The 25,310-nt window shown below is 38.7% G+C and overlaps 8 protein-coding genes across 15 annotated transcripts; 3 read left to right on the top strand and 5 right to left on the bottom strand.

Annotated features, from left to right (window-relative positions):
• Nucleotides 1-2,202: 2,202 nt before the first annotated feature.
• On the bottom strand, nt 2,203-5,265 carry LOC106409170 (heparan-alpha-glucosaminide N-acetyltransferase-like). Of its 5 annotated transcripts, none has more exons than XM_048735298.1 (13): nt 4,652-5,265; nt 4,406-4,543; nt 4,238-4,319; nt 4,073-4,149; nt 3,881-3,987; nt 3,711-3,822; nt 3,506-3,631; nt 3,319-3,410; nt 3,168-3,234; nt 2,959-3,037; nt 2,747-2,838; nt 2,507-2,650; nt 2,203-2,421 (listed from the first exon to the last, which is right to left on the bottom strand). In XM_048735298.1, the coding sequence occupies exons 1-13, from the start codon at nt 4,862-4,864 to the stop codon at nt 2,395-2,397; spliced, it is 1,356 nt and encodes a 451-aa protein (XP_048591255.1). In that variant the 5' UTR covers nt 4,865-5,265; the 3' UTR covers nt 2,203-2,394. The 5 variants fall into 5 exon arrangements, 3 of the variants coding, with proteins under 3 accessions (XP_048591255.1, XP_048591256.1, XP_048591254.1); XM_048735299.1 differs by having other exon boundaries at nt 3,506-3,622; nt 4,403-4,543; XM_048735297.1 differs by having other exon boundaries at nt 4,403-4,543.
• Nucleotides 5,266-5,423: 158 nt separating this feature from the next.
• On the bottom strand, nt 5,424-6,667 carry LOC106407223 (NADH dehydrogenase [ubiquinone] 1 alpha subcomplex subunit 2). The gene is made up of 3 exons (XM_013848049.3): nt 6,476-6,667; nt 6,263-6,369; nt 5,424-5,636 (listed from the first exon to the last, which is right to left on the bottom strand). Exons 1-3 carry the CDS (start codon nt 6,559-6,561, stop codon nt 5,533-5,535), a joined length of 297 nt encoding a protein of 98 aa, XP_013703503.1. The 5' UTR covers nt 6,562-6,667; the 3' UTR covers nt 5,424-5,532.
• A 290-nt stretch (nt 6,668-6,957) lies between these two features.
• Nucleotides 6,958-9,495, top strand: LOC106410576 (eukaryotic peptide chain release factor subunit 1-1). 2 transcript variants are annotated; one of them, XR_007314478.1, is made up of 3 exons: nt 6,958-7,093; nt 7,725-9,165; nt 9,242-9,495. XR_007314478.1 is itself a non-coding variant. In XM_048735301.1 (2 exons), the coding sequence occupies exon 2, from the start codon at nt 7,731-7,733 to the stop codon at nt 9,033-9,035; it is 1,305 nt and encodes a 434-aa protein (XP_048591258.1). In that variant the 5' UTR covers nt 6,958-7,093; nt 7,725-7,730; the 3' UTR covers nt 9,036-9,167. The 2 variants fall into 2 exon arrangements, 1 of the variants encoding a protein (XP_048591258.1); XM_048735301.1 differs by lacking the exon at nt 9,242-9,495 and having other exon boundaries at nt 7,725-9,167.
• A 361-nt stretch (nt 9,496-9,856) lies between these two features.
• LOC106410944 (DNA repair RAD52-like protein 2, chloroplastic) lies at nt 9,857-11,203 on the top strand. Its single transcript, XM_013851579.3, has 4 exons — nt 9,857-10,360; nt 10,434-10,471; nt 10,540-10,631; nt 10,923-11,203. The coding sequence occupies exons 1-4, from the start codon at nt 10,011-10,013 to the stop codon at nt 11,058-11,060; spliced, it is 618 nt and encodes a 205-aa protein (XP_013707033.2). The 5' UTR covers nt 9,857-10,010; the 3' UTR covers nt 11,061-11,203.
• Nucleotides 11,122-13,715, bottom strand: LOC106410943. Of its 2 annotated transcripts, XM_013851578.3 has the most exons (10): nt 13,337-13,715; nt 13,185-13,254; nt 12,988-13,112; nt 12,800-12,908; nt 12,668-12,731; nt 12,531-12,586; nt 12,265-12,372; nt 11,911-12,060; nt 11,621-11,791; nt 11,122-11,498 (listed from the first exon to the last, which is right to left on the bottom strand). In XM_013851578.3, the coding sequence occupies exons 1-10, from the start codon at nt 13,543-13,545 to the stop codon at nt 11,265-11,267; spliced, it is 1,296 nt and encodes a 431-aa protein (XP_013707032.2). In that variant the 5' UTR covers nt 13,546-13,715; the 3' UTR covers nt 11,122-11,264. The 2 variants fall into 2 exon arrangements, with proteins under 2 accessions (XP_013707032.2, XP_048591257.1); XM_048735300.1 differs by having other exon boundaries at nt 12,531-12,731; nt 13,337-13,669.
• A 999-nt stretch (nt 13,716-14,714) lies between these two features.
• On the bottom strand, nt 14,715-16,992 carry LOC106407021 (adenylate kinase 2, chloroplastic-like). Its single transcript, XM_013847796.3, has 6 exons — nt 16,770-16,992; nt 16,592-16,699; nt 15,903-16,166; nt 15,529-15,675; nt 15,320-15,394; nt 14,715-15,212 (listed from the first exon to the last, which is right to left on the bottom strand). The coding sequence occupies exons 1-6, from the start codon at nt 16,959-16,961 to the stop codon at nt 15,108-15,110; spliced, it is 891 nt and encodes a 296-aa protein (XP_013703250.2). The 5' UTR covers nt 16,962-16,992; the 3' UTR covers nt 14,715-15,107.
• Nucleotides 16,993-17,065: 73 nt separating this feature from the next.
• LOC125575931 lies at nt 17,066-18,615 on the top strand. Its single transcript, XM_048735304.1, has 2 exons — nt 17,066-17,314; nt 18,000-18,615. Exons 1-2 carry the CDS (start codon nt 17,174-17,176, stop codon nt 18,369-18,371), a joined length of 513 nt encoding a protein of 170 aa, XP_048591261.1. The 5' UTR covers nt 17,066-17,173; the 3' UTR covers nt 18,372-18,615.
• A 66-nt stretch (nt 18,616-18,681) lies between these two features.
• Nucleotides 18,682-24,747, bottom strand: LOC106410480 (kinesin-like protein KIN-4A). Of its 2 annotated transcripts, none has more exons than XM_048735303.1 (22): nt 24,264-24,747; nt 23,425-23,724; nt 23,108-23,346; nt 22,825-23,006; nt 22,613-22,737; nt 22,505-22,541; nt 22,336-22,427; nt 22,126-22,236; nt 21,928-22,056; nt 21,633-21,836; nt 21,453-21,545; nt 21,126-21,353; nt 20,977-21,057; nt 20,788-20,859; nt 20,575-20,668; nt 20,400-20,431; nt 20,222-20,319; nt 20,038-20,136; nt 19,746-19,967; nt 19,495-19,657; nt 19,262-19,414; nt 18,682-19,159 (listed from the first exon to the last, which is right to left on the bottom strand). In XM_048735303.1, the coding sequence occupies exons 1-22, from the start codon at nt 24,375-24,377 to the stop codon at nt 18,941-18,943; spliced, it is 3,087 nt and encodes a 1,028-aa protein (XP_048591260.1). In that variant the 5' UTR covers nt 24,378-24,747; the 3' UTR covers nt 18,682-18,940. The 2 variants fall into 2 exon arrangements, with proteins under 2 accessions (XP_048591260.1, XP_048591259.1); XM_048735302.1 differs by having other exon boundaries at nt 21,925-22,056.
• Nucleotides 24,748-25,310: the final 563 nt, after the last annotated feature.

Here is a 25,310-nt window from a genome sequence, read left to right on the forward strand (position 1 = left end):
CCTGGCTAATCTGATCATTGATGTACACCTCCATGTGAGATGTATCTATTTTGATTTCTTTGTTTGTTTATATACTAAAACAGTCAATTGCCATATACAGTACTATAGATGTTAGAACTAATTCCCATCTATTCCGTTATCTATTTATCATTGCCAATCCGGGTGCAACAGGTGAACTTTGGATCCGTAAACCATGAAAAGACACAAACTCTCCTGCACAGTTTGTCAAGCATACTTTTCTACTAAGGGCCAAAAAAAAACTAACAAACCATACGCTGATACGCACATGATAAGTTCATTCAGGCATAACTCCCGATAATAACGTCCTACATATTGACATCTACTTAGCCAAACGCGTGAACCTCATGAGCGACATGTAATAGGAAAGCTAGCTACATCATTTAATGTAGAATACAGACGTGAGCAGTCATGGCACAATATCCTTTGTTCGGATAACCGGTATTTAAATCCGGTATCGATGATTCCTCATAAATATCATTTTAAGAACAGTTGAAAAGGTATATTTAAAGTTTGCTTTTGTCATCAATATACTTTTCTTTTTGCTCAGTATTGAAGTATTTTACATGTGTAGTTAATGAACTCCTGTATGATATGTTAATCTACAAAAAAAAAATAACTCTAAAGATTCTTAAAATAAAGACAATTATCTAAGAGTGTTGCTTTAACATTGGGAGGCAAATGAGTAGCAAAAAGAGTACTGGCAGCCAACATGAACAGGCAAGATTTTTGTTCATGAGCCATGTAGCTTGGAGGCCGCCACGAGGAAAGTCAGTTTTAGAGACTCGCACGATTTAGGAAAATCAAAAAAGAGAGAGAGAGAGAGAGAGAGAGAGAGAGAGAGAGAGAGAGAGAGAGAGCAATGAGAAATGATATGACGACAAAACATATGGTATAATTGAGCGCACATAGTATAAATGGTAGGTTTTGTTTCGTCCATATATTAAAAAATAGGACCTGTGAGAACGAAAGGTGGCCGAGGAGATATAAAATCGGTGTGGGTTTATTAGTGGACGAATCTTTGACTTATCTCCTTTCCTATGCTCTTTTTATGTATATCAAAACCGTGGTATATATGATGACAAGGTTTTTGCTATAACTACCAGTCATATACTTGGAGATAATACCTATTAGCCTAATTGATGTATATCATCATTAGTGATGATCAAATCAAACCCTCTAATTATATATCTTATAAACAGAAATGTGAACCCTCTACTAATTAATTAACTGAGTCACACGTAGCTAAACCTTCCATTAACTCAGGGAACTTTCTGCACATGTTTGATTGAATATTTGTTCGAAATTGTTTTCTCCCCACGAATTTACGTTATATATTTTCAACAAGACGTACTTTTATATATGCTTGCATGAAGGTCGACTGTTCTTCTATACGCTTACAATGTCATGCCGTAGGTATTTATAACTAGCCGTGTTTGTGGACTCAGTAAAATCAACACATATAGGAAATGCGGTCTTTCAATGGACAATGGTTGAGCCTTTTTTCAGTTGAAATAGATTTACTTCTGTTAATATGGCTACATAAAATCTAAAAAGGTGCTTAAAATATATTTGAATGTTTAACTTCTGAAAACAAAACAAAAACGACAGAAATTTTTGTTAACATTGATTTAAGTAGTTGACGATCCAAAGAATTCCCTCATAACTTACTTTGAATCATGTATTGAATATTTATTAGAAGTATATGTGGTCCATATGTAGTTTCAGTTTCTAGCGGATTTTATAGATCATATCGGTTGAAACCGATCGAGGGAATATTTCAATTTAGAAAAATAATATATGGATGTTGAATAATGAAAAAGAGGTGTGAGAGGTTGGTGTGGTCAATAGAAAGTGGATTTAGATATTATTGTTATTAACGACTTTGGTCCTCCCTCCTCTTAGTGCCTTTAACTTCTAGAAACCTTTACGTAAGACTTTTCATTATTTGGTAATCTTCCAATACTAATACACTAATGAAAACAATTCTTGTTTTCGTAGTAGCTCTTTTGTATAAACCCATACATACTACTGTATCTATCTATATAAATGTATTAGGTATAAGGTTTGATTGGTAAGTTGCATCTGCGACGGCTTAAGGGTCAAAATACAAACATTGATCTTTACCGCATCCACTTGTACTTTAACAAGAATTTTTCATCATGTTATAATATGGAAACGATGTGGTTGAAAATACTATAAAGATATAAGCAGAAAATGTGCAAAAAAACATGGTGAGATTCGATTTACAAAACTAGAATAGATTGGATTTTATAGGTGAATGAATGAATATGGGAAGACAATGGAATAAGAAGATGAAGATGGCTAATGACTATTGTTTCTTGGCATACGCTTGTTTCACCTCCTTTCTCTTCTTCACTTTCCAATTCCTATCAAATGAAGCTGAAAAACAAGAACATTTTGAGTTCCAACACAAGAGTTCGAACAATCATTAACGTAAGACAAAAGAGAAAGAAGTAAAACTTACGAGATTGTTAGTAGGTTTCTTCCAGTAGAACCCATGAATGATTAGAAAGACAAGATTGCATGCAACGAGAACGTAGATCGGCAAGGCGTGTATTCCCATCCACTGTAACACAAGACTTGCTCGTTTGTATCCATAAACATCAACCTATGGGGATAGAGATTGAGAGAGAGATTTTCATTTTACATTGTTACAAAGTGTTTCTTCTATAAAACAAGAGATTCATAATATATAATAGCAAACCATTAGGTATATAGTGGAGAACAGAAATCCAGAAGCGCCTGCCGTGACACACACGTAACTCAGTGTGTATAGAGGTTTGTTTAGATGCATTCCTGCAAGCAACCGGAAAAAAATAAATACCATTACTAAACTGTCTGTATTAATGCTATTTCGATGCAAACTTGTGATTTATAAGGTATTTTGATCTAGCAAAGAAGAGTCAAGGACAATACCAAAGAGGTCAAGTGCGAGACCTAACATCACAAGACAAAAAGAACGTAAAATCCATTGGTTCAGACGCCTTTTGTGATCCTGTAAAAAAGTCAATTTAGAGAAACAAAAGTAAGTTTCAGACAAGATAAGAACAAAAATGCTAATGAAACTGATACCCTAACTTCAGTTCACTAAAACTAGCATTACAATAACTAATGATAATATCTACCTTGAAGTGGATGATAATATGGCCGTAATGCAAACCCACTAGGCATGTAACGGTGGCCATCAAGGAACTACAATAAACAAACTTGCAAGTTACTTTGTGATCAATAATATTTTAACTCATATTATTTTGCTGCAGTAGAGAATCAAGAAACCTGAGAACGCCTTCGGGATCAAAAGGCGCTTGACACCAAGAAGGAGCGCCTGGAGGTAATGGCCCATTGTGTGGAGAATATATACTGCATTGCTGATGAAGAAGATATAAGAGATCAAATGAAAACGAACAAAGAACAGATATTGAGAAAAAAAGAATAAAAAAACACATGATTTAAATATAAGAACCTTGGTCCGTGCATATACAGGTTTCCTGTAGAGATGATGTATCCCTAGTAACATACGGTCAAGCATTCCAACTGCATTACAGCCTGGTCCAGTGTTTCCTCTTACCCCACATTTCACCTTCACATTCTTAAAACATGTTTAGAAGCCGTACATAATATTTTAAGGTAAGGTATGTAGAAGAAGGAAGATGAAAACAATATCAAACCAAGAATGTTGTTGATCCTTGGTCTTGTGTTGAAATCTGATATTCCCAGTCTGGCACGTATAAGCCGTATAGCATGAACAAATATGTTGTTGTAATAACAAATGCCACCACCCTGTCAGATAATATCATCAGTGAAAATTTAGAGATATGAAAATAAAAGACAGTTTTACCAGTGAAATTTGTATTTCTTGATCATAGATAGCTCTGAGGTGACATTATGGTTTCCTTTAAACCAAATCTCGCACAGTGCTGCAACTAAGTATGCTATCGCTATTCTCTGGAAACATAACAAGAAAACGTCTAGAACGTTACATGTTTTGGGCAGAGATAGAAGGAAAGGAAGGAAAAAAGACTATATATACCTGTAATATGCCCATGACTCTAATTTTCTCTATATCTATTCCATATGTTAAGTTGTTGAGGCCATGAATGAATCCCCCTGCCAAAAAAAAAAAAGTTATAACAATGGCATATAGAGAGCTACTTGAGGACTTTCACAGCACATGGTTAGAATAAAGAAACCAAACCTTGGAGAAAAAGACCAAGTGAAAGGAGTTTAAAGGATCGAAGCAAAGCCTTTCTTGTTGCAGCATACTTGCATGACAAGTTCTGTAACCAAAAAAAAAAAAAAACAGAGGAAGATCAGAATCAGAGTAAAAGAAGTTAATTAAAGAGTAGCAATATTCACATACCACCTTATAAGCAAAGGCAAGAGAGACACCGACAATGAAAAGGAAAAAAGGCATGACGAAATCAGCAAGCGTTACACCGTCCCAAGGTGAATGGTTAATAGCTGGGAAGATCCCTCCAACATCATCCACAAGTATCATCAGCTGTTTATGAACATACGTAAGAGATTGAAACTGAAGTATACGTAAGAGATTGGAACTGTTACTAGAAAAAGGGGTAAGCGATGAAAACAAGGTTAGAGAGAAACTCACGGCGACGGTAAGGCCACGGAAGACGTCGAGAGAAACTAATCGTTCCTTGTCGGAAGGGAGATAAGGGCGGTGATGAGAAGAAATCTGGAGAGAGGAAGCGGACTCAATGTCTTTCTTCTCACGCCATTGATCACCTTCGTCGGTGCTTTTGATTGGTTCGTACATTGCCAGTTCCGTCCGCATCAAAGAGAAACCAAATCTATCTTCATTCATCAAACTGTTGCGTCTATATCTATGGATAAATATACTTATCTTATCAGTATTTATTGAGTGACAACTAAATCTCTCTATCTTAACGACAACGGTTTGAGGATAGCCACTTGAGCAGTTTGGTTCTTAAATCACTTTTTTTTTTCTAATTTGGTATTCGCACGTGCCACACTCCCTTGGGATTGGACCTTCAGTTTTTGCTGTCAGTTACGAACTTGATTCGCTCTTAAAAGACTGATAGATGATTCTCTCTCTCTCTCTATGGGGGCCTTCAGGTAAGGGAAAGCTCACGAAAATTTACATGTAATGCAACTTTACAGTTTTATATAGGAAAGTTATATGATTTTGGGCATGAAAATGCGTAATCAGGATTTTGACACTTCAACTTGCAAAATCATTGAATATAATATTTGGTTAGAACTGAGAATTCAGGAGTGTTATAATTGCCCCAAATCACTTCTACATTTATCATGTTTATTTCATCCTCTTTCTAATATGTTTTCAACAATCACACGAAAGGATCATATTACAAACAAAAACGAAAGGCGATATGACAGCCAAGTAGTTGCAAAGTAATAGAATAAACAGGAACAGTCAAGATTGAATGTGTTTCAAGTTTGTATCTTATTCGGGATCATCTAAATAGATTTTTTAAAAAAAAGAACAACCTTTTAGGCTTTTGTAGCTCCGCCGGCTTTCACAAGGTCTTCAAGAGACTTGAGAATCTGTGACTCGTTCATACCGTCCAAGTTCACACACCTCTCCACTCCCATATCTGCCACACACAAGTAAGCCAAGACACAACAAACAAACAGATGATACTAGTTGCCAAAGTAGAATACAAGAACAACAAAAAAGTCGGCCCATTATGCAAAAGCGTTACTTTCACCTAACCCCTATAACACAGTCATGAAAAGCGGATTCTTAAAGCAGACGCTTGTCACCATTGATTTTTGTTAAAACTATTGTTGAATAATCCTCTCTGACCTCAAAGCTAACAACTTCCTAAACATGCCCATTTGCATGAGCACAGAGATCTCTGTACTATTACTTTTTCACACACGACAGCTTCAAGATGATTTAGTTCTCTTAACAGAAGATGGCCTGATTAATTTTAGCTGCTCAAAACCAGAGGAAAAAAACACATAAAAGTATAAATTTTGGCATACAAATCAAAGTGAAACACAAGAACTAATAAAAAATATAAGAAGAAGTCGCATTCTCTATCCTCTAGCTAGCAATGAGAATGACCAGTGTGCCCTAGGGGGTTACACACATCAATCAATTCATGTAATCATCTAAGCGGTTAGGCACTACTACTATGCAGATGATGTTACAACACAACATAACACAACACAATACATTATCATTGATAGCCCAAGGTAGTTAAGCTATCATTACCATATCTGGCCCACATCTGAGGCTGGATCCCACTGCATTCGCGAATCAGGAAAGGGAACTTAGGGTTCAGAGTCTTCAAATCTTTGTAATTCTTCTCCACGAACGTCCTGAATCGAATCAAAACCCCCTTCATACACAATCGAAAACCTAAAAATGGTCTATCGAATTCGCCGATCTCACAGATTTTGGTTTGATCAAAGATCGGAGAGAAACCTGGTGGAAGCGCTAGCAGGCGAAGATTGACAGAGGAGAATCCTGAGCTCTTTGAGAGACTTCGATATGTTTCCTCTCCATGCCATCGCTCCTTCTTCTTCTTCTTCCTCTCCTTCTACAGTTGTACAAATGACGAAACTCTCTCTGTGGGTGGTTCAAGTAAATGAAAAAAAAAATGGAAATATTAAAGATATTGGGCTTAGGCCCACTAAGAGAGTCCATTAAGTCGGTTAAAGGTGGGGGTACGTAAAACTCTCTGTGGGTGGGGTGGTTCAAGGGAATGAAAAATGGAAAAGTTAAAGATATTGGGCTTAGGCCCATTAATAGAGTCCATTAAGGTCGGTTAAAGGTGGGGGTACGTAAAACTCTCCGTGTGGGTGGGGTGGTTCAAATGAATGAAAAAATGGAAAAGTTAAAGATATTGGGCTAAGGCCCATTAAGAGAGTCCATTAAGGTCAGTTATAGGTTGGGGTGACTAGGTTACGTATCTGCATAAACAAACAATATAAATACTCTTTCTCTGCCACATTGATTGCTTTCAGACACGAAAAAAAAAAGCTCTCTCGAAGGAATACGCAAATCCATCTCCTTCCTTCCTTCGCGTAAGCTTTTCTTCAGGTGATTTTCCGATCTTCATCTTTTCGCGATGTTCTTACGTTTTGCTAATTGTTTCGATCTATCAGATCGCGTGATCTGATTGCTTCTATGTGTTCTTTTTGAGGAATTTCTGATCTCTAAGTGTAATTGTCTATCAGATTTGTTTTCTTGCAATTAGGTTACATGAGTTGAATATTATTTTATCAGATTGTGTGTGAGCAAAACTTATAATCTGGGATCTACTTTTTATATCATGTGTTCTGTTTTGATTATCTTGAATCGTATAATTGGGGTTCAATTATTAGTTTTCTCATGATTAGGTCAGATTTTATATTAGATCCGTTGTTCTGTAAGAGAGTGTTATATAATATGGAAACGATGTGGTTGAAAATACTATAAAGTTTATTTTCAACCAAAGCATGATATAAAGTTTATTCTTTTCTAACTGATTATCTCGATAATTGCACAATATGTTTATATGATTATGATTACTGCATTTAGAACCAAATTGGTGTATTAGTTTTTGGTATTTGGATGAATTGAGCTTGTTGATATGATTGATTGAGGATTATGTTTCTTTTCTCAGTTTCACTTCTATTTCCCGAGTTGATTTTATTGGTATTAACTAGCTTCTGTGCTGTGGTCTTTGCAGGTTAAAATGGGAGACAATCACGGTGACGACAAGAACATTGAGATATGGAAGATTAAGAAGCTCATCAAGTCCCTTGAAGCTGCCAGGGGTAATGGAACCAGCATGATCTCACTCATCATGCCTCCGCGTGATCAGGTCTCTCGTGTCACCAAGATGTTGGGCGATGAGTATGGAACTGCTTCCAACATCAAGAGCAGAGTCAATCGCCAGTCTGTTCTGGGTGCCATCACTTCTGCGCAGCAAAGGCTGAAACTTTACAACAGGGTCCCTCCCAACGGTTTAGTTCTCTACACTGGAACCATTGTCAACGACGAAGGCAAGGAGAAGAAGGTTACAATTGACTTTGAGCCTTTCAAGCCCATCAACAACACTCTCTACCTCTGTGACAACAAGTTTCACACCGAAGCTCTGAATGAACTGCTGGAGTCTGATGACAAGTTTGGTTTCATTGTGATGGACGGGAACGGGACTCTCTTTGGGACTTTGAGCGGTAACACCCGCGAGGTGCTCCACAAGTTCTCTGTTGATCTTCCGAAGAAGCACGGGAGAGGAGGGCAGTCTGCTCTTCGGTTTGCGCGTCTGCGTATGGAGAAGCGTCACAACTACGTGAGGAAAACCGCTGAGCTCGCCACGCAGTACTACATCAACCCTGCGACGAGTCAGCCTAATGTGTCTGGTCTGATTCTCGCCGGTTCAGCCGATTTCAAGACCGAGCTGAGCCAGTCTGACATGTTTGATCCCCGGCTTGCTGCAAAGATACTGAACGTGGTGGATGTATCGTACGGTGGAGAAAACGGTTTCAATCAGGCTATCGAGCTTTCATCTGAGATACTTGCCAACGTGAAGTTCATCCAGGAGAAGCGTTTGATAGGGAAGTACTTTGAGGAGATAAGCCAGGACACGGGGAAGTATGTGTTCGGAGTGGAGGACACTTTGAACGCTTTGGATTCCGGTGCTGTTGAGACGCTAATCGTTTGGGAGAATCTTGACATCAACAGATACGTGTTGAAGAACAGCGCAACTGGTGAAACTGTGATTAAGCATCTGAACAAGGAGCAGGAAGCCAACACTGAGAACTTCAAAGTCGACAATAACGACTTGGACGTGGAGGATAAGATGTCGCTGCTGGAGTGGCTGGCTAACGAGTACAAGCGTTTCGGCTGTGCGCTGGAGTTTGTGACGAACAAGTCGCAGGAAGGGTCTCAGTTTTGCAGAGGGTTTGGAGGAATAGGAGGGATACTTCGTTACCAGCTTGACATGACGGCCTTTGATGAGGATTTGGATGTTTATGATGATGATGAATCTGAATAGCAATCAATCAGATCATCAACGTCGCTGGTTCAGGGATATGGTCCACCACCAAGCTTGAACCAGCCTGCGTGGGCTATCGAGGTCGCGCTGAAGAAACTGGAAATTAAGTGAAGAAGCATCTTTTCGAAAGGTAAGGATTATCTATTGAAACCAAGATTTTGCTAAGAATGCTTTGCTTAGTCTCTGAATTGGTGGTGTTATAACAGGTGAAGAATGAAGAAACTGGTGGAGAGTGAAGAAGTCTTGCTATGGTTTTACCTTTGTTATGTCTGAGACATCTATCGTGGAGTTTTTTTCTTTCTTCTTTTGGTTGTTTTTCTTATTGACTAGTATGATACTACTCTCTGTGTGAGAGGAAACGTTTAGTGATTTGGGTTTTGGTATTTTCTCAATTGCATCACATTATGTTTTATGACTTTGGATTTGTTGGATAAGTTGGGGACGACCAACACTTACTCTATCTTTATGCCTTTGTTTTTGTTAAAGCTTTATTTATCTTTTAGTATTCATGCTTGGATAGTTTCTTCCAGGCTCTAAATACATGCCATTGGAACAGAACTTCTAACTCCACCAAATGTTCAAACTAGCCTAGCTAACTTTGACATAAGATTTGTAGAAGGAAAATTTCATATTTCATAACATGTAGCATTTCATTTCTAGCTCAATCAGAAAACTATTTTAAGACGTTTCATTACCTTAATCATTATATTCATATTGTAAATAAAAAACTAAAGTCAAATATTATGAGAGCATAATCGCAAACAAATGAATGCGTGATAGTTAATATTAAAAAAAAAAACTTTAAAAGGGGGTTGGTTTGAGTTTCCCCACCTATCCCACCTTCACCTACTACAAAGAGAGAAGAAAGCAGCACGTCAAGTAGCAGACAAATCTCGTCTCACTCTTTTCCTGTTCTGTCTTAAATCAGAGTTTTTGCTCCTTTCTCTGTTCATCTTTTCACCAGAAAGAAAAAAAATGGCTTTGCAAATGCAGACTTCCACTACGATCTTCAAAAACCCCACACCATCTACCGCCGCCGATGCACTCACCGGAAGATTCTTCTCAGGAACCGTCGCGGTTCGCCGGGAAACGTTAACGGCGTGGCGAGGCGTCAGATGCAGCGGCGGTGGAGTTGGAGACGCCGGGAAGAAAAAAGCGGTTCCTAACTCCAACTACGTAGTGCCTTTGGACAAGTTCTCGTCCTCTTCTTCCATCACTCGTCCTCTGATTGAGATACTTCGAGATCTCAACAAGAAGATCCCTGATAACATCGTTAAGAGCCACGATCCTGGATCCAGTGCTGCTTCTTCTGGTTTCATCCCTTGGTACTTGATTTTGATCTTTAACTTAATTGTTGTTGCTGCTTCTCGATCTGAACTCTTGGAGTTGTGTTTGTAGGTTCCATGCTAATCGGATGCTCAGCTTCTACGCACCTGGTCTGTACCGAACGTTGCATCTTGTACTTCTTCTCTCCAGAGACTAATCTATTCTCTTTTATCTTCAGGTTGGTGTGGGGAGGTTCGTGACGTCATTTTCTCAGAGAATGGTAATGTCACCGTTGTTTATCGTCTTACCATTCGTGGCTCTGATGGTGAGGTAAGAAGCTCCTCCACATTCACTTCCTCTTGCTTTTTGTTTTGTCTCTTTCTGTTCTGTCTTAGTGTCTCGTCCTAGAGGAAAGAGCCTGATGGTATCCTTAGCTCATGTATCCATGTTTGTTTTGTCTTGGTCATGTATCGTATGTTAAAATCATTAAGAACCGGTTTCCTTGTCTCGTATTGTGACATATACATAATCTTGATTACATGACCAAGGTTTTTTTTTTGTCTTCCTTTTCTCTGTGTGTCACACTTTTCAAAAGAAGCTGAAGTTTCCCATGTAATGCAGGCACACCGTGAATCGACTGGGACAGTAACCATCACTGACGATCACATCGAGGATCCGGTTGCTGCAGCTGAGGAAATTGCATTTTGTAGAGCTTGTGCTCGATTTGGTCTCGGCTTGTATCTCTATCACGAAGAGTAGGCCAAGTATGCTTAACTTTTTTGGTTGAACAAGTGTCTATGAACTTGTTGAGAGACCCTTGTGCATTCTAGAGTGCTAAATATATGTAATGATGTCTACAAACAAGTTATAATAATACATATATAAGCAAATGATCATTCGTCCACTTCAATTTATACATTTACCTGTATTATTAGATTACTTTGTGTACATGTGTAAACAACACTATGATCTCAGAAGTTTTGGACCCATATTTGAAGCCATCCAAGATGTGGTTGCATCGACGAGCTGAGCAAGATCTTTGGACGTGTATGCACGAAGAATCTTCGAGTCCATTCCGAGCGTACCTCCAACCTCTTTAGCCACAGACTCCCACGGTGTTCCAACAGCCATATTCGCCAAGAACTCACTTCCTCGATTCACAGCGTCAGCCATTGCTGGTGGGACATCTGGGAGGGACTGACCAGACAGCAATATAAATGGGTTTTTAACATTATGACCTCATTGAAAGCAACCAAAAAAGTTTCTGTTGCTCGTGTTTTCAAAGTAAATCTCCAAGGTGTTGGAACTAAGCTCAGTACCTGTTGCAGAGGAAGACCGTGATCCCCTGGAAGAGTACGGATAGACATGTCTAGCTTTGAGCTTATGGATGATTCCACGCCAAGCACCTGAGCTAGGATTGGTGTTTCATCTATTGAATCATCCTCGAACTTTATCAACAGATTCCTTGAGATTCCATAGTAGGATCTTATCTGAACATTTTTAGCAAAAAGTCTCTCGGTTAGTAATGATGTAGTGTGTGATAGATGGTTATCAAGACGAGATAAGGCTCCATGATAGAAACATAAATACAAGAAAGGGTTTCACATACAAGGCGTCTTGTTTCTTCTGGTTTTGGAATAAAATCTTCTCTTCCTTTCACCAAGTCCATGTACAGGGGAGGGAGCTGTTCCACTAGTGGTAGAATTTGCTTCATGATGGGAGGGCTGAGAGTTTCTAATTGCTTTCGGGTCATCTCTGCCTGCAAGTAACTTTTGTTGTTAGTTATTTGCCAACACAATTAACACATAGGTAGAAAACAGAGCTACTTAATGTGTCAAATATCAAAATTAGAGAAACAAAAATCATCAAGGAGTTAAGTTAGTAGAGTCATGAAGGAACTTCTTAAGTTAGCAAACGATTAGATCAAACACAATCACCGAAATCAAAGGAATCAGAAGCTCACCCCAAGGCGGACTGTTGGGGATGTTGCTACTTGTGATAACAATGGTCCAAGGCTTTGAGCCATGGGGACGAGAACTGGGGAGAACAAAGGAATAGCTAAGCTCGCTTCCTGCAAAATTAGAGGTTCCATAAAGATTTCACCTTTACATGTTCTGTGTTTTCATAACAGGACACACAATATCTTCCCACTACAGACTATAGATCACATGGTCGTCATCTACTGGAAAGCTAGTCTCGGAAGTCTATAATATAAATAGATCTGTTTACCTTGTTGTTGAATGCCATAAAAACATTCCCATTTCGCTGAACAGCATACCTTGATCCTAAATTACAAGCAAACCAACTCGATAAAAAAAAAAAACTAATGAGAGCTGAATCAGTTTTTAAAGATTCACAATAGTTACCAATGAGAAGGTGAATGAGGGATCCCAAAGAATGACCGATCCCAAAAGATGGAAGATCCTGCACCTGTTGAGAGAAAAAGTACCAATGAATGTTTATTTCCAGGAGCAAAAGCTAGAAAATGTATCACTCACAGATTCATGTAGAGATCGGCAGCATCTATCAAACTTAAATTGAACTTCATCGGCAATAGCGAAATGGTCAAAACCACTAGCATATGGTGTGGCAATAACCAAAACATCCCTGCACAAGATGAACATAAAACTCATATAACAACTTAAATAATACAAGAATCATATAAAAAAAAAGTTATCATCATTACTTCTCAGCTAATCTCTCAAGAAACAGTCGATAGGTAAGCTGAGGTGCTGCACCAACGAATATGCCACCAATGAAATGAGCAACCATCTTTGGATTCGAGTTTCTAGGTCTGAGCACCCAAGCTCCCTACAACACAAGCTCAGCGAATCAATCACTCCATCCAATACAGCTAAGCTACTGCGAAAGAAAATCAATCACCTCGACTTCTGACCAGTCGGCGGATCCAGCGGAGCTACTTTGAGATTGCTTGACAGTCTCTGTTAGCAACCTGAAATATCGAATTGATTTGTAAACAGTGAGATTAATGATGAAAAAGCGGTTACGAAGAATCTGAAATGGCTTTAGCTTACCTCTCGATCTCGCCGTAGACTTGAATTCCGGAAGATTGAGGCCGATCCTTATTGTTGTTCTCCTGGCTGTAGCTGCAGAAGACTCTTCGTGAGACGCGCTCTTTGTCGAATCTGATCACCGAGAATGGAGGCCGGCGAGTGGAAGAGAAGTTAGAGAGTCTCCGGCGGGGAGAGAAAGACGGCGGCGTCCAGAGGCCACATGAAGCCATAGTTTGCAATCGCAATTCGAGATTCTTCGCCGAGAGATTTGATTTTTTGAAATCGGAGTCGTGTACGTATCCGACTTCTATGACTGTAACAGCCTCTTGTTCGCTCCCTCCTGCTTACGCAAATATTGTGTGATCACATCACCATAAGTAGTAATATTTTAAAAAAAAATACAATATTGGCTAATTATGTAAAAATTTAATAATTCCAGTTTGCAATGTGAGCAACTAGAAAAGATAGTGAGCTAAATTTCCTTTAAATCCACATGACTACCAGTCACTACCTACAATATTTGGTAATGTTTTTTCTTGATCTGAGTTGCATGTTATTTTGTGTGGCTTCTATAGGCATAGAGTCCACTGCGCCTACTAACAGTATTAATTCTCTTCGACCTTTTTAGTTGGCTCGACATGTCTTCCTCATCACGTGTGTGGTGAGATATGAGCTGTAAAAATTTAGTATGTAACCGGAAGAGCTACATTAAGCAGTTGTGTATTATAGTGTTAGCAGGAACAGTCTCGTTTGTAGATTGAGTTCATACATTGCAGCCTCTTTAGAGACTGGGTTATTTGAGATAATATTAGACATTGCCAACATTTTGGGGTGGTCTGGCGCTGTCTCAATGGCAGATGCTGTAATAGTAGAATTTGTGACATGAGTTATTGTAGTTGAAGCAGCAGAGATTTTTGTTTTGTGGAACATCCAAATGACCAACAATAATAGTTGTTTCAAGATAAGCCAAACAGAGGTAGTTGCACTTGTGACAGTGACCAACAATAATACTTGTGTGGTTAAAGTGGTTTTCTTAGATAAAACCAGGGCTGTAGTTGCACTTGTGACAGTGACAAAGCCAGAGGCAAGGACATTTACCAGAGATAGGGGTAGCCATTGTGATAAAAGCTTTATTACATGAAGCTTGAGACAAATCATTAACATGTTGCTGAAGACATTTTAATTCTTTGTGATCAAGATGTGCATATCTATTACATTACATTTTGTGAAAATCCAAGCATAGTCCACATCATCATGGTTATCATGCCTTTTTATCATCTCTAAAGCCTTCTATTGATAGAAGGCTTTATCCACCTCAACCCATCAAGATTTTAGTCTCAGTAGGATCAATTCAAACACTTTTTGAATTCTAATATAAGTTGCTAGGAAAAAAGGTAGCTGAAAAATAATGTAACATCTTATATCACCATTGTCAATGTCAGTAAAAAACAAATGTCATTCTTCATGATTGCAACAAGATAACACAATGAGTTACTTTCAGTAAATCTATAGTATATAAAGCAGAAGAGAGCACATTTCTGAGGATTCAGGTATACAGGACATAAGACCATCGATTCATCTTAATGGAAACAGACAGATCCTTTATTGCGATACAAGAGGTATCAATAGAATGTGATAAATGTGAAGAGGGAATATATTTACCGCTGGTTAGGTCCGTGACAAGAATCATTCAGCTTAAAATCTTGGAGCAGTGTTCCCTCTGTTGAAGCTGTTCAGTCAGAGCAGTAATGATCTGCTCAAAACACTTCCTCAGGTCCGTACCAAGAATGATTCAACTTAAAAGTGAACTTGGATCGGTGTTCCTCTGTTGAAGCATTTCAGATAGAGCAGTATCGATCTGGGTAAACACTTCCTCCTTCGGACGGTTTCCTTTTATCTGGATGATAATAATAAACAAAAGTACCATTTTGCCTCATGAGACCCTCGTCGATGAAGAGAGAGCAAAAACCGAAATGAAAAGGATGTGAATGATATATCTCATGCCTTTATAGTTATATCGTCGTACAGAGAAAGGACATCGCTCACATTATGGTTATGAGTCTTCAGCCGCAGTTTTACCTAACATATCAAAAGGAAACAAAAAAAATCAGAGACTGAATTGTACAAAGAGTGAGTTTTATATCTGAGAAACAATTTGATTGAATGGAAACCTTTCGAGAAAAACAGAAACATATATATAAGTATTGACTTGCCTTCTCTTCGGTATCATCAAAACGTTGGGTGAGTCTAGCAGCGATCTCTTCTGTCTCTGGAGGAGAATACTTCAAGTGGTAGATCTTTCCCGTGACAGGATCCAGTCTACGCCCAACAACTCTTTCAACTAGAATATCTTCAGGTACCTGTCCCAAAAAGCATAGCAGGCGTAAATCAAATGATCCCATCTCCATTCACTGGATAAAAGAATCAAAGCAATGTGATATAATCCAGTGAAACCATATTTCACAAAACAAATATAGCTAATGGACCGAGTTCATTATCAGTAGCTATATTGCTTTGAATTGAACTAACAAACATAACTCTAATCCAGCAAGTTGTAGAAGTTGAGAGATAAGGAAAAACTGCCTACTTCGAGGACAATGAATAGATCAGGGTGGAATCCAAATCCCTGAAGAGCAGTAGCCTGCGATGAGCTCCTAGGATATCCATCCAAAAGCCATCCGTTTTGCTCAGCATCCGTCTGTGATAAACGATCTTTGACCATCATTACAACTATTTCATTAGGCACCAATTGTCCTTTCTCCATGTGTTCTTTTGCCAGTCTTCCATTCTCACTCCCAGAAGCGATTTCAGCTCTCAGCAAATCCCCAGCAGAGATATGCACCAAACCATACTGCAAAGAGGTAGTAGTAAGTAACCATCACGAAACAAGCATGAAGTCTATCACGGAAACAGAACCTACGGATTTTCATTACCTAATCAAGAACCTAAACCTGTCATACAACTACAATCGAAGATAAGGTTGTGAAGTTATATTATGCTAAAAGAAGAACACATTGGTTTATAGATAACAAGTCTATTAAACAAGAAGATCAACTATTTTCACTACACAAAAGTGATCCTAAATCATCGATTCCAAACCATATAGTAAGAGCTTGCAGTTAAACTAAACAACTGAAGTGCATTACTAAAATGCTTTGCCATCATGTTACAGCCAAAAACAATTATACTAGAATCAAATTCATATAGAAAAAGGTTTGGTAATAACTGGAATCAGTGAGATTGTATTATCCATTTGAATGAAGTAAAGGGACTTACTTTCTGAGTGATGAGCTCGCATTGTGTACCTTTACCCGAAGCAGGAGCTCCTGATATCATTATTTTCAGAGGCGGCGGCGGCTCCGCTTTTTCAGCCGCCACAACGACCTGAAGAAGATGAAATCCAAAATTAACATCTCTCATTCAAAATTGAAGCTTCCAAAAAAAATAGGATTACCTGAAATCTAGGGGAGATGATCGACGGAGATCGTCGGAAAAGAGAATGAACGGAATCTCCGGAAAAGGAGAGGGATGGAGAGGCACGTGGCGAGCACAGAGTCACGTGCGGAGAAAAATAGTTCACACACCCCGCCATGTCTCCTCTCTCTCTCTCACGAGCCTTTCGGAGGATTAAAGAAGGGATCATCATCAACACTGTGAATCAATCAAACCGTAAAATTGAATCCGGTTAAGCCAATTCGGCACTATACCAAACCAATAATCAATTTGAAAACCGAACCATACCATGGTTTGTAGTTTGTACGAGGAATTAGAATTCTCTGGCGTTTCATCGTCATCATCATCACTCTTCTCTTTTTTTTCTCTCTCTCTCTTGGATTCTCTCCCCCAGTTTTCGTGCAGATGCATTACGCAATGAACGGTGATTCCGAGGCGGAGATGATGGATACGGACTCGAGTAAGCCCACCACCCCCAGGGATGATTTCCTCGCCGCCGCTCGGAGGCTCGTCGATCAAGGCCAGCCTTCTCAAGCTCTCCAAGCGGTACTCTCCGTTTCCCTCTTCTACCTTCCCCTTTTTAAGAGAAGTTGTTTCGATGCTTAAAGCTTTGGACTTTGATTAGGGTTTCGTTGAATCTTACTCTGCTCAAGATCGAATTTTTATTGAGAATTAGCTGATATATATAGTTAGTTTGATGAATCTCAAAGACATATTTGTTCCGTAGCTGCTTACCTATAACTATTGATTGTATAAGTTCGTATGTGTTTCTTACTTTCCCAGTGCCCACAGCAGCATTATCTTCATCCATCTCTTCCATGGTGAAGTGAATAAAGAAGTAGCTTTACTGGTTTGAATCCTATCACTTTGCCTATCATATTAACTAGTGTTAGAATTGTACAAGAAACATCTCCTCTTTATTATAAGATTGTGTGACTAGGCAGTGGACACTTTTGTTTTGGACGCATGTATAAGTCGAGTAGTTACATTGCTAGATATGGTTATGCAGTTCTGTTTTTATCTTAGCTCTTCTAGGTTTCCAGAATGGTAAAGTGTCATCCTTTCCTTTTTGAATTAAGGAGTAGAAATCATGATTTGATAGACGTGGCACTCTAGTCGTGAGACTTGTGCATAATGGCAAGATCGTTGACTTTATGTATATGGTCTGTGCATTGACCTTCTTTTCTTTTTATGTTCCCTTTCCTGAGTTAGTCTCACTTGTTCTGACCAGGTAGTGATGGCAATGAGAACCCAAGGAGGAGATGAGGCGGTCCTTCATATACTCAACCGTACCCGTGAACTTTACAAGCGCAGAATCCAAGAAACCGCTAGTATAGATCAGCTGGCTTCTATATTTGCTGAGTGTGCCATTACAGAAGCACAGCCGCTTGGGCACGAGCCGATATCAACAGACTTATTTGGTACTAAAGAAAGAGTTACAGCGGATGCTCGTGGCATATCTATTCTGGAAAAGAGCGGGAGGTCGCAGATCATGCTTGATGCCTTTGCTGATGGGAGCAGCTTTATTTGTTTGCAGTGCGGTGGTCTGGTGAGCACTCATAGGAGAGATGAACACTATGCGTACTGGTGTAGCAATATGTGAAACACACGGATGCTCTTGTTTTGTTGGGCATGACATGAGAAGCTAATGGTATCTTGCTTCTGCTTGTAACATCTGGATGTTAATTGTTGTTGTTGTTGTTGATCTTTGAAGGCAATGGGAGATGTATAACACTTACAGAATCTGTCTCATACATTAGCATCCTAGACTTGTAATGTTTCTGATGCTTATCAATAAAAGCTTCAAGAAAAGACATTGAATGATATCTCTCTGAGTCTTTGGTTCAGCTCTCTCGTTTCACATCTCAATCTTATGATACGATTTGCTAAAACTTTTTGAACAAAAACAAAACTGAACACTAAATAGATATTTTATCATTTACAACAAAACCAGATGATGTTTTATTTCCTTCATGAGCTCCTTCAGTGGATGTATAAGATGTCAATTCTATCAACATGAAAAAAAAGAACAATCTGACTCCTAAAAAGCCTTAAGCTATCTGTTACCTACAGCAGCAAGTGATCAGCAGCATCTGCCCGCTCGTCCTGGTGGTTCAATATCACGCAACGTTGAGAGTTTTCCTCCCAAAGTGAAACATAGCAGTAACTTGATCACATGATCTTCTTAGGCAGAGCCTTATGTCGAGTTTTAGCCTTGAGAAGTGTTTCGTCACTGTGCCTGATCCACTCAGAGAGCCTCCATGGCTTTTGCCACTTCCATTTGAATTGGACAATCCACTGGTGATGACTCCTCTTCCACCTCCAAAGTTTCCCACTCTGTTGTCCTATGGCTGATAGTTTCCTCATTGATACTTGTCCCATTGGTACCATCTTCACCAAACAAAAAGTACATAACACTCTTAGATACTAAATAAATACTAATAGAGAGCCTGTAATTTCATTGCTCCATCATAAGAATAAAATGAACTAAACCTTCTTGTTTGTATTGATAAATGCAGCAGAGTCTTTCACTTTGCCGTTAGCAATCCCCGGAGTGAATTTGAGCTGTTTTTGTGCTGGCACAGTCATTGGAGAAGGTGTGGTCATGTCCTCAGCTAAATGCTTCACTGAACTCGGTGGGGTTCCCTATTACCAACATTTTATATTTCTCTAAGCAACACTAAACTAAGAATATGGATAAGACAGGAGAGGTGGTATAATCTTACAAGTGGAGATGAAGCTAAGGAAGTTGCATGTGCTTGCTCTCTTAACTTAACCTCCTTTTCAGCTTCTTTCCTTCTCAGCTCACTCTGCCTCAGAAGGCCAACAATTTCTTTAAACTGATCTTTCATCTCTTTTATCTCTACATCTTTCTCCCATAACTGGCACCTGCATGACGGATAAAGAAATGAGAAAAGACATGAGTATCTTGACTTGGAGATTAGTTTTCATCAAGGTAGGACGTGTGAGGTGGTACCTTGTTTCCGCAAGAGAGTTGAACATATACTGAAGCAAGTTCTTTGCCTCTCCCATTGATCGTAGCTGGTTCCAACGTCCACGGCTTGTAAAGGCACGCTCACGTTCCTCTGCCTCAGAGAGTTGTGACGCCATTGCCACTAGAGAGTTAGAAGATATCCCTAGCATGTTCTCAAGTGAAGATATTCTCGCCGTCCTTGCATTAGGTGACAACGATGATGCCCTGGAAACAGAAACTTGTAAGCAAAATTAGAAATCAAATGAAAATTCATGTGAGAAAAAAGAAAAGTAACCTAGCAAAGCCATTTTTTCCTCTTGGAGGACTTAGTCCTTTCACTGCAAACTCATCAACTTGTCTTAACACAGCCAACTCTTCCGCTAGAGCAGCTCGTCTGAAATTATTATTACCACATGCATAATCAGTAAGTCAACGGTCTTAAATTATTGCAGAAGGTCATATGCATTCGGGGGACATACACATGGCTTTGTTTCTCGTACTCATGACGTACTTCATGCACATTCACCATGACTTCCAGCTCATGATCTAGCCACCGCTGCAACGACTTCTCATTGGTCTAAAAGAGTAATGAACTGAATTAGATTTCTAAAGAATCACAATGATAAAGAAAGAAGGGACTATATGGTCAATCCGCACCTGACCATTTGTTCCAAAACCATTTGTACCACCTGCATAAACAGTGTTTTACTTTAGATCTCAAAAGCACAAACAAAAACTAGTTTTTTACTTAGAATCTCAGCCAGCTAATTACACAGTGATATGGTTCCATTAACTATCAAAATCATTTGAAGTGTTGAGCTATAAGTCATACCTGAGTGTTCACGAGGAGAAGATTTCCGAGCTTCCAACAACTCTTTTAACCTCTTGGTAGCCATTGCAGCCTCTTCTGTCTTCCTCTGAAGAACCTGAGAGTGCAATTTTTTCCTTAATCTCACAGCTGAATCTTCTTTTTTAAGTTTTTTTTTATAAATATCTTTCAGAGACCATGGAATATAACTCTCAAGGTAAATTATCTTGCGCATACCATTTTCTGGCGTTGATTTAAAGCTTGCAGCTTATGCCTTTCATACTCGCTCTTTCTCCCTTCTTTCCGTAACTGTGTTGGCCAGTGAAACATTTAAATATATAAAAGTACAGTTAAGAGTCAAAGATCATTTGATAGAACTTTTCTTGTGAAAGAAATGTTGAAAGGACTTAAGTAAGGCAAAGGTACCTGCAAAAGTTCCTTCTCCCGGGAGGCTTTCCACTGCCGAAACTGTTCTGCTTCTTGTTTCATTCTGTGTTGCAGCTGGACCTATAAAACCCAAGGAAGATAATCAAACCAAATGCATTTTCAATGAAAACATGTGACATGAGTATTACCTTTTGTGCCTTGATAGATTGAATTTCATCCTGTAACCTCTTAGCCGCGTCATCGCTCTTTTGCTTCTGCTTAAGTAGCTGAACTTGGCTCTCTTGCTTTTTCTTAAGGTCTTGAATCTGTGCTTCAAGCGATTTAAGATTCTGAGCATGCACATCTTCCAACTTCTGTGCTTGGCCATCAGAAGAAGCAAGGTTCTCAATTTCAGCTAACAAACGGTTTCTCTCTTCCTGAAAAGAAAGACAAAAACAACAGTTCAACAATTCTCTTTTCATGAAACTTTCAGGAGGAAAGAAAACAATGAGCACCATATGCACACTTTATTCTACCTGAACAGATCTCTTCTCATCTTCCACCTCTGCAATTTTCTTTCCAAAATGTTGTTTTAGCGCAGCCGGATCGTCAAAAAGCTTCATTTCAGACTGTTTTCATACATTTGATTATGTAATTATAGACAAGAACAAAACTCAAACCCTCTTGGAAACTTAAAATAAAAAGTAAAAGGAGACCTCTTTTTCCTCTAGACGGCGGTTCAGTTCATGCAACTCTTTATCCATACTATTCTGCAAGAGCTTGTGCTCCCACTCCTTTGCCTCTTCATCTATTTCCCTTGAATCACCCGTAGCGGCTTCAACCATGGGGTAATTGGACGACTCTATACTGCGCAAGCTCCTTTTCAGCCCATCAGGTCTAACCGAACCCACAATCTCATCCTGTCACCAAAATAGTTAAACACTTCATAACAATAAACAGACATGGTATCTACATATATGTTAGAAAGTGTATCAGTTTAGAAACTACTACAGCTTGTATGTCTTTAAAGTCTTTTTCAGAAGGCTCCTCTACACCACCACATCTGCTTCTGTACTCATGAAGCTCCCGGCAAAGGTCTTCATTAGCAGTTTCAAGGGAAGCAATCCTTTCCTTAAGAACCTATATCATCATCACACACACACTCTTAATCTCAAACTCTAAAAAACATACACTAAAGGTCAAACATACCTGAAGCTCTGCACATGAGGATCCTCCATTACGTAAGGAGAGCTCTGCCTGCAAGTATTCGAGCTGTTGACGCATTTTTAGCATCTCACTAGACACAGGATCTCTATTAACCTGTTTTTTTAAAAAAAATACAAGAAAAAATTAGAGTAATCTAATCTAAGTCAATAATTAGTCTCTTGATTGACAATGTGACATAACGGAATAGCTTACAACAGGTTTGTTCCGGATGTTTCGAGCACGGTTTGCATATTTAAGAGTGTTAAGTGTTTCCTCCGCATTGATATCTGCAGGACTGATGCAAGCTGTAACCCAAATAGCAAGCATTAGAGAGCATTAACCAAACTGTAAAGGGCTTAAAAGCAGAATCCTTGAAGGTTACCTATCATTACAGTTCTGCTGTTGCCTCCAAGTGAATCCTATAAAGTGAAGTTTTGAGAAAGGAGCAAACACTGAGAGCAATGTGATATTTTGAAAAAACAAATAATACCTGCAAAAGACGTGTAAGTTTACTGTCTCTGTAAGGAACATGGGCACCGTCTTTCCGCTTTTTCTCATCTCCAAGCGCACTGATGACATTACCAAGCGCAAGAAGGCCTTTGTTTATGTGTACTCCTGGTGAAAAAAAGAATCAAACTTCCATTACAGCACACTGATAAAAAAAAGGCTTTATCACTGGTCTAAGACAAAAAATACGCTTACCTTCTTTAAACCTCATACCATCAGAGCCAGTTCGTTTGGCTCGTTCTGAACCAGCAAGGTCTACTAGGTGCAACTTCGCACACAGATACTCTTCTTTCAAGCTACCGTTTTCAGGAGAATCTGTATTATTGTTAATCTTGCGCATTTGCTCCACGGAGATAGTGAAAATGGCATGGGAACGACTGCATAAACCATACAAGAAATTGAAAAAAAAAAACAAAAACAGACTTGTAATGACTAATTGCACATATATAACAACAAACACAATGTTATTATAACTCACCTTGACTGATTGTTCATGTTAGTACTACCAGTAGCTCTGGTGACAGAGCCTTGATCGAGACAAGCAGACATCTCTTTGAGAGTACTGACACTTACTTCCGTGGATCCTGCTAATGTGATAACACCGTTGGATGATTCTCTGATCTGTATCGGTGGCTTCCCTGGTACATGTGCCACCTTAGTGTCTGACTTGTTAATAGTGGAAGGATCCAGCAAGTCTTGCACCTCTTCTTTATGAATCTACCAAATAAATAAAAAACATTAAATATTCAGATTACAAAACGCTCAAAACACGGTTCAGCTTTGTTTAAAACCAACCTCGATGAAAGAAACGTGTATCTGAAACTCGATATGATCCTTGAGAGTCTCAATCTTGGTGAAAAGAGCATTCATAACTTGAGGTACGATCCCTGTTTGGGTGCTGCTGTCTCCGCAGCCAGTGCCCATTGTGTATGTTTTGCCGGAACCAGTCTGGCCATAAGCAAGAACCGTGGCGTTGTATCCTTGGAATAAGCCGTCAACGAGGGGTGCAGCACATTCTTGGTACATTTCAGTAGATGGAGAGCCAGTGCTTCCGTATACATGATCGAACGTAAAAGAATGTGATCCAATTTGTACCTGTATCAGAAACACAATCCAAAAAAAGGAAACACTTGATTATAGTTACATTCAAAGCCAATGTTTGATTATAATTGCATTCAAAGCCATGTACTTTTTGATTATATCTTAAAAACCCAACAAGTAAATTGCTTAATTGTTTGGATTTGAGTCATTTGACCATTCATGTATTCAAGCAAATGACAGCAAAAACCATAAAGACTTAATCTTTTGTGTCGGAAGAGTCTCAGTCTTGTGAGTAAAACTAATTAAGGGCATAAATTAAGATGTAATAGTTGCAATATTTATCCTAAAGAAACAGAATTTGACTAAGTCAAACATGCATAAGAAAGAGAAAGATAATCTCACTGATTCTAAACATCTACAAGATCTAGATCTCTGGGAGAAACACAGTTCCGATGAAAAAGCTAATGACTTTGGAAAATAATTTTATAAAAAGAAAGAGACTTTTTGTATTTGTTTTTGAAGAACAGATTAAGAACACAGACAGAAAGCTGTGACATTGTCCGAAGCTGGACACAATAAAAAAAGAACAGTACCTGTGGTTTACCGGAAACGACAGTGACACAATCTTTACAACCTTGAAGCCGTTCGTCGCCGATGAGCGGTCTGATGTGGACAGCAACTTTAACAGAACAATCATCTGATTCCATTTGATGAAAGAGTGATCTGAAAATGGAGAGAGAATGTGTGTGTGAAGCAGAGAGAAGAAGAAGAGAGGTGGGAGTTTGCAGCAGACAAATGTTAGTTTGATGATGTGTGTTTTGGAGAGAGAGAGAGAGGTAAGGGTAGAAATGGAATTTAGAAAGATTGAAAAAGAATTGGCGAGAGGAGTGCTTAACTGCAACGACAATAACCTTTTTAACTTCCCTTAGGCTTCACTCCTTTGCTTACTATCTCTCTCGAGACCAAAACGGACCGACGTGACTTTACTTTCACTCTTTCCCGTTTTAACCCCTCTCCAATGTCTTTCTTTCTGTAGAGGAGAGAATGAGTTTTCTGACAAAAGGTGGTGGAGGAATGAGATCGGAATGGTTTACTTTATTGCATGTGCCATTAGCCTACTCTTTATTAAGTGGGTTGTCTATTATTTACATACCAAATTATTCTAGCTATTTATGTCACAATATAGCTTTAGGTTTTGCCTCTTCATTTAAAGTAAAAAAGATCGTGCAATAGCTAGTAAAGATCATGTAGAAAAAGTATAATAAGAGTATTAACATAACTATCTGAAAAGTTAGATAATACCAGTGGCTAAGCTATGATTTTTTTTTGAGAAAAAGACTAGGATAGCACCAAACCAAAGTAGCACTCAAGGTTCAAAGTCACAAAAATAGGTTTCATTAGAGAGGTAAATATACACTTATACTCTTTGGGTTAATTAATCCAAACCTTAGGGTTTAGAGTTAAGGGGTGGGGTTTTGGAATTAGGGTTTAAAATTTTATAAAAAAAAAATACTAAAATAAAAAATAAAAATTTTAAAAACAGTTTTAAAAAGTATTTTTAAATTATAAAAAGAAAATTTGAAAAAAAAAATAAAAAAAAAAAATTTCGAAAAAAAAAATTATAAAAATTTCGAATCTGA

The sequence above is a fragment of the Brassica napus genome, chromosome A6 (assembly GCF_020379485.1).
Source record: "Brassica napus cultivar Da-Ae chromosome A6, Da-Ae, whole genome shotgun sequence".
Taxonomy (NCBI): domain Eukaryota; kingdom Viridiplantae; phylum Streptophyta; class Magnoliopsida; order Brassicales; family Brassicaceae; genus Brassica; species Brassica napus.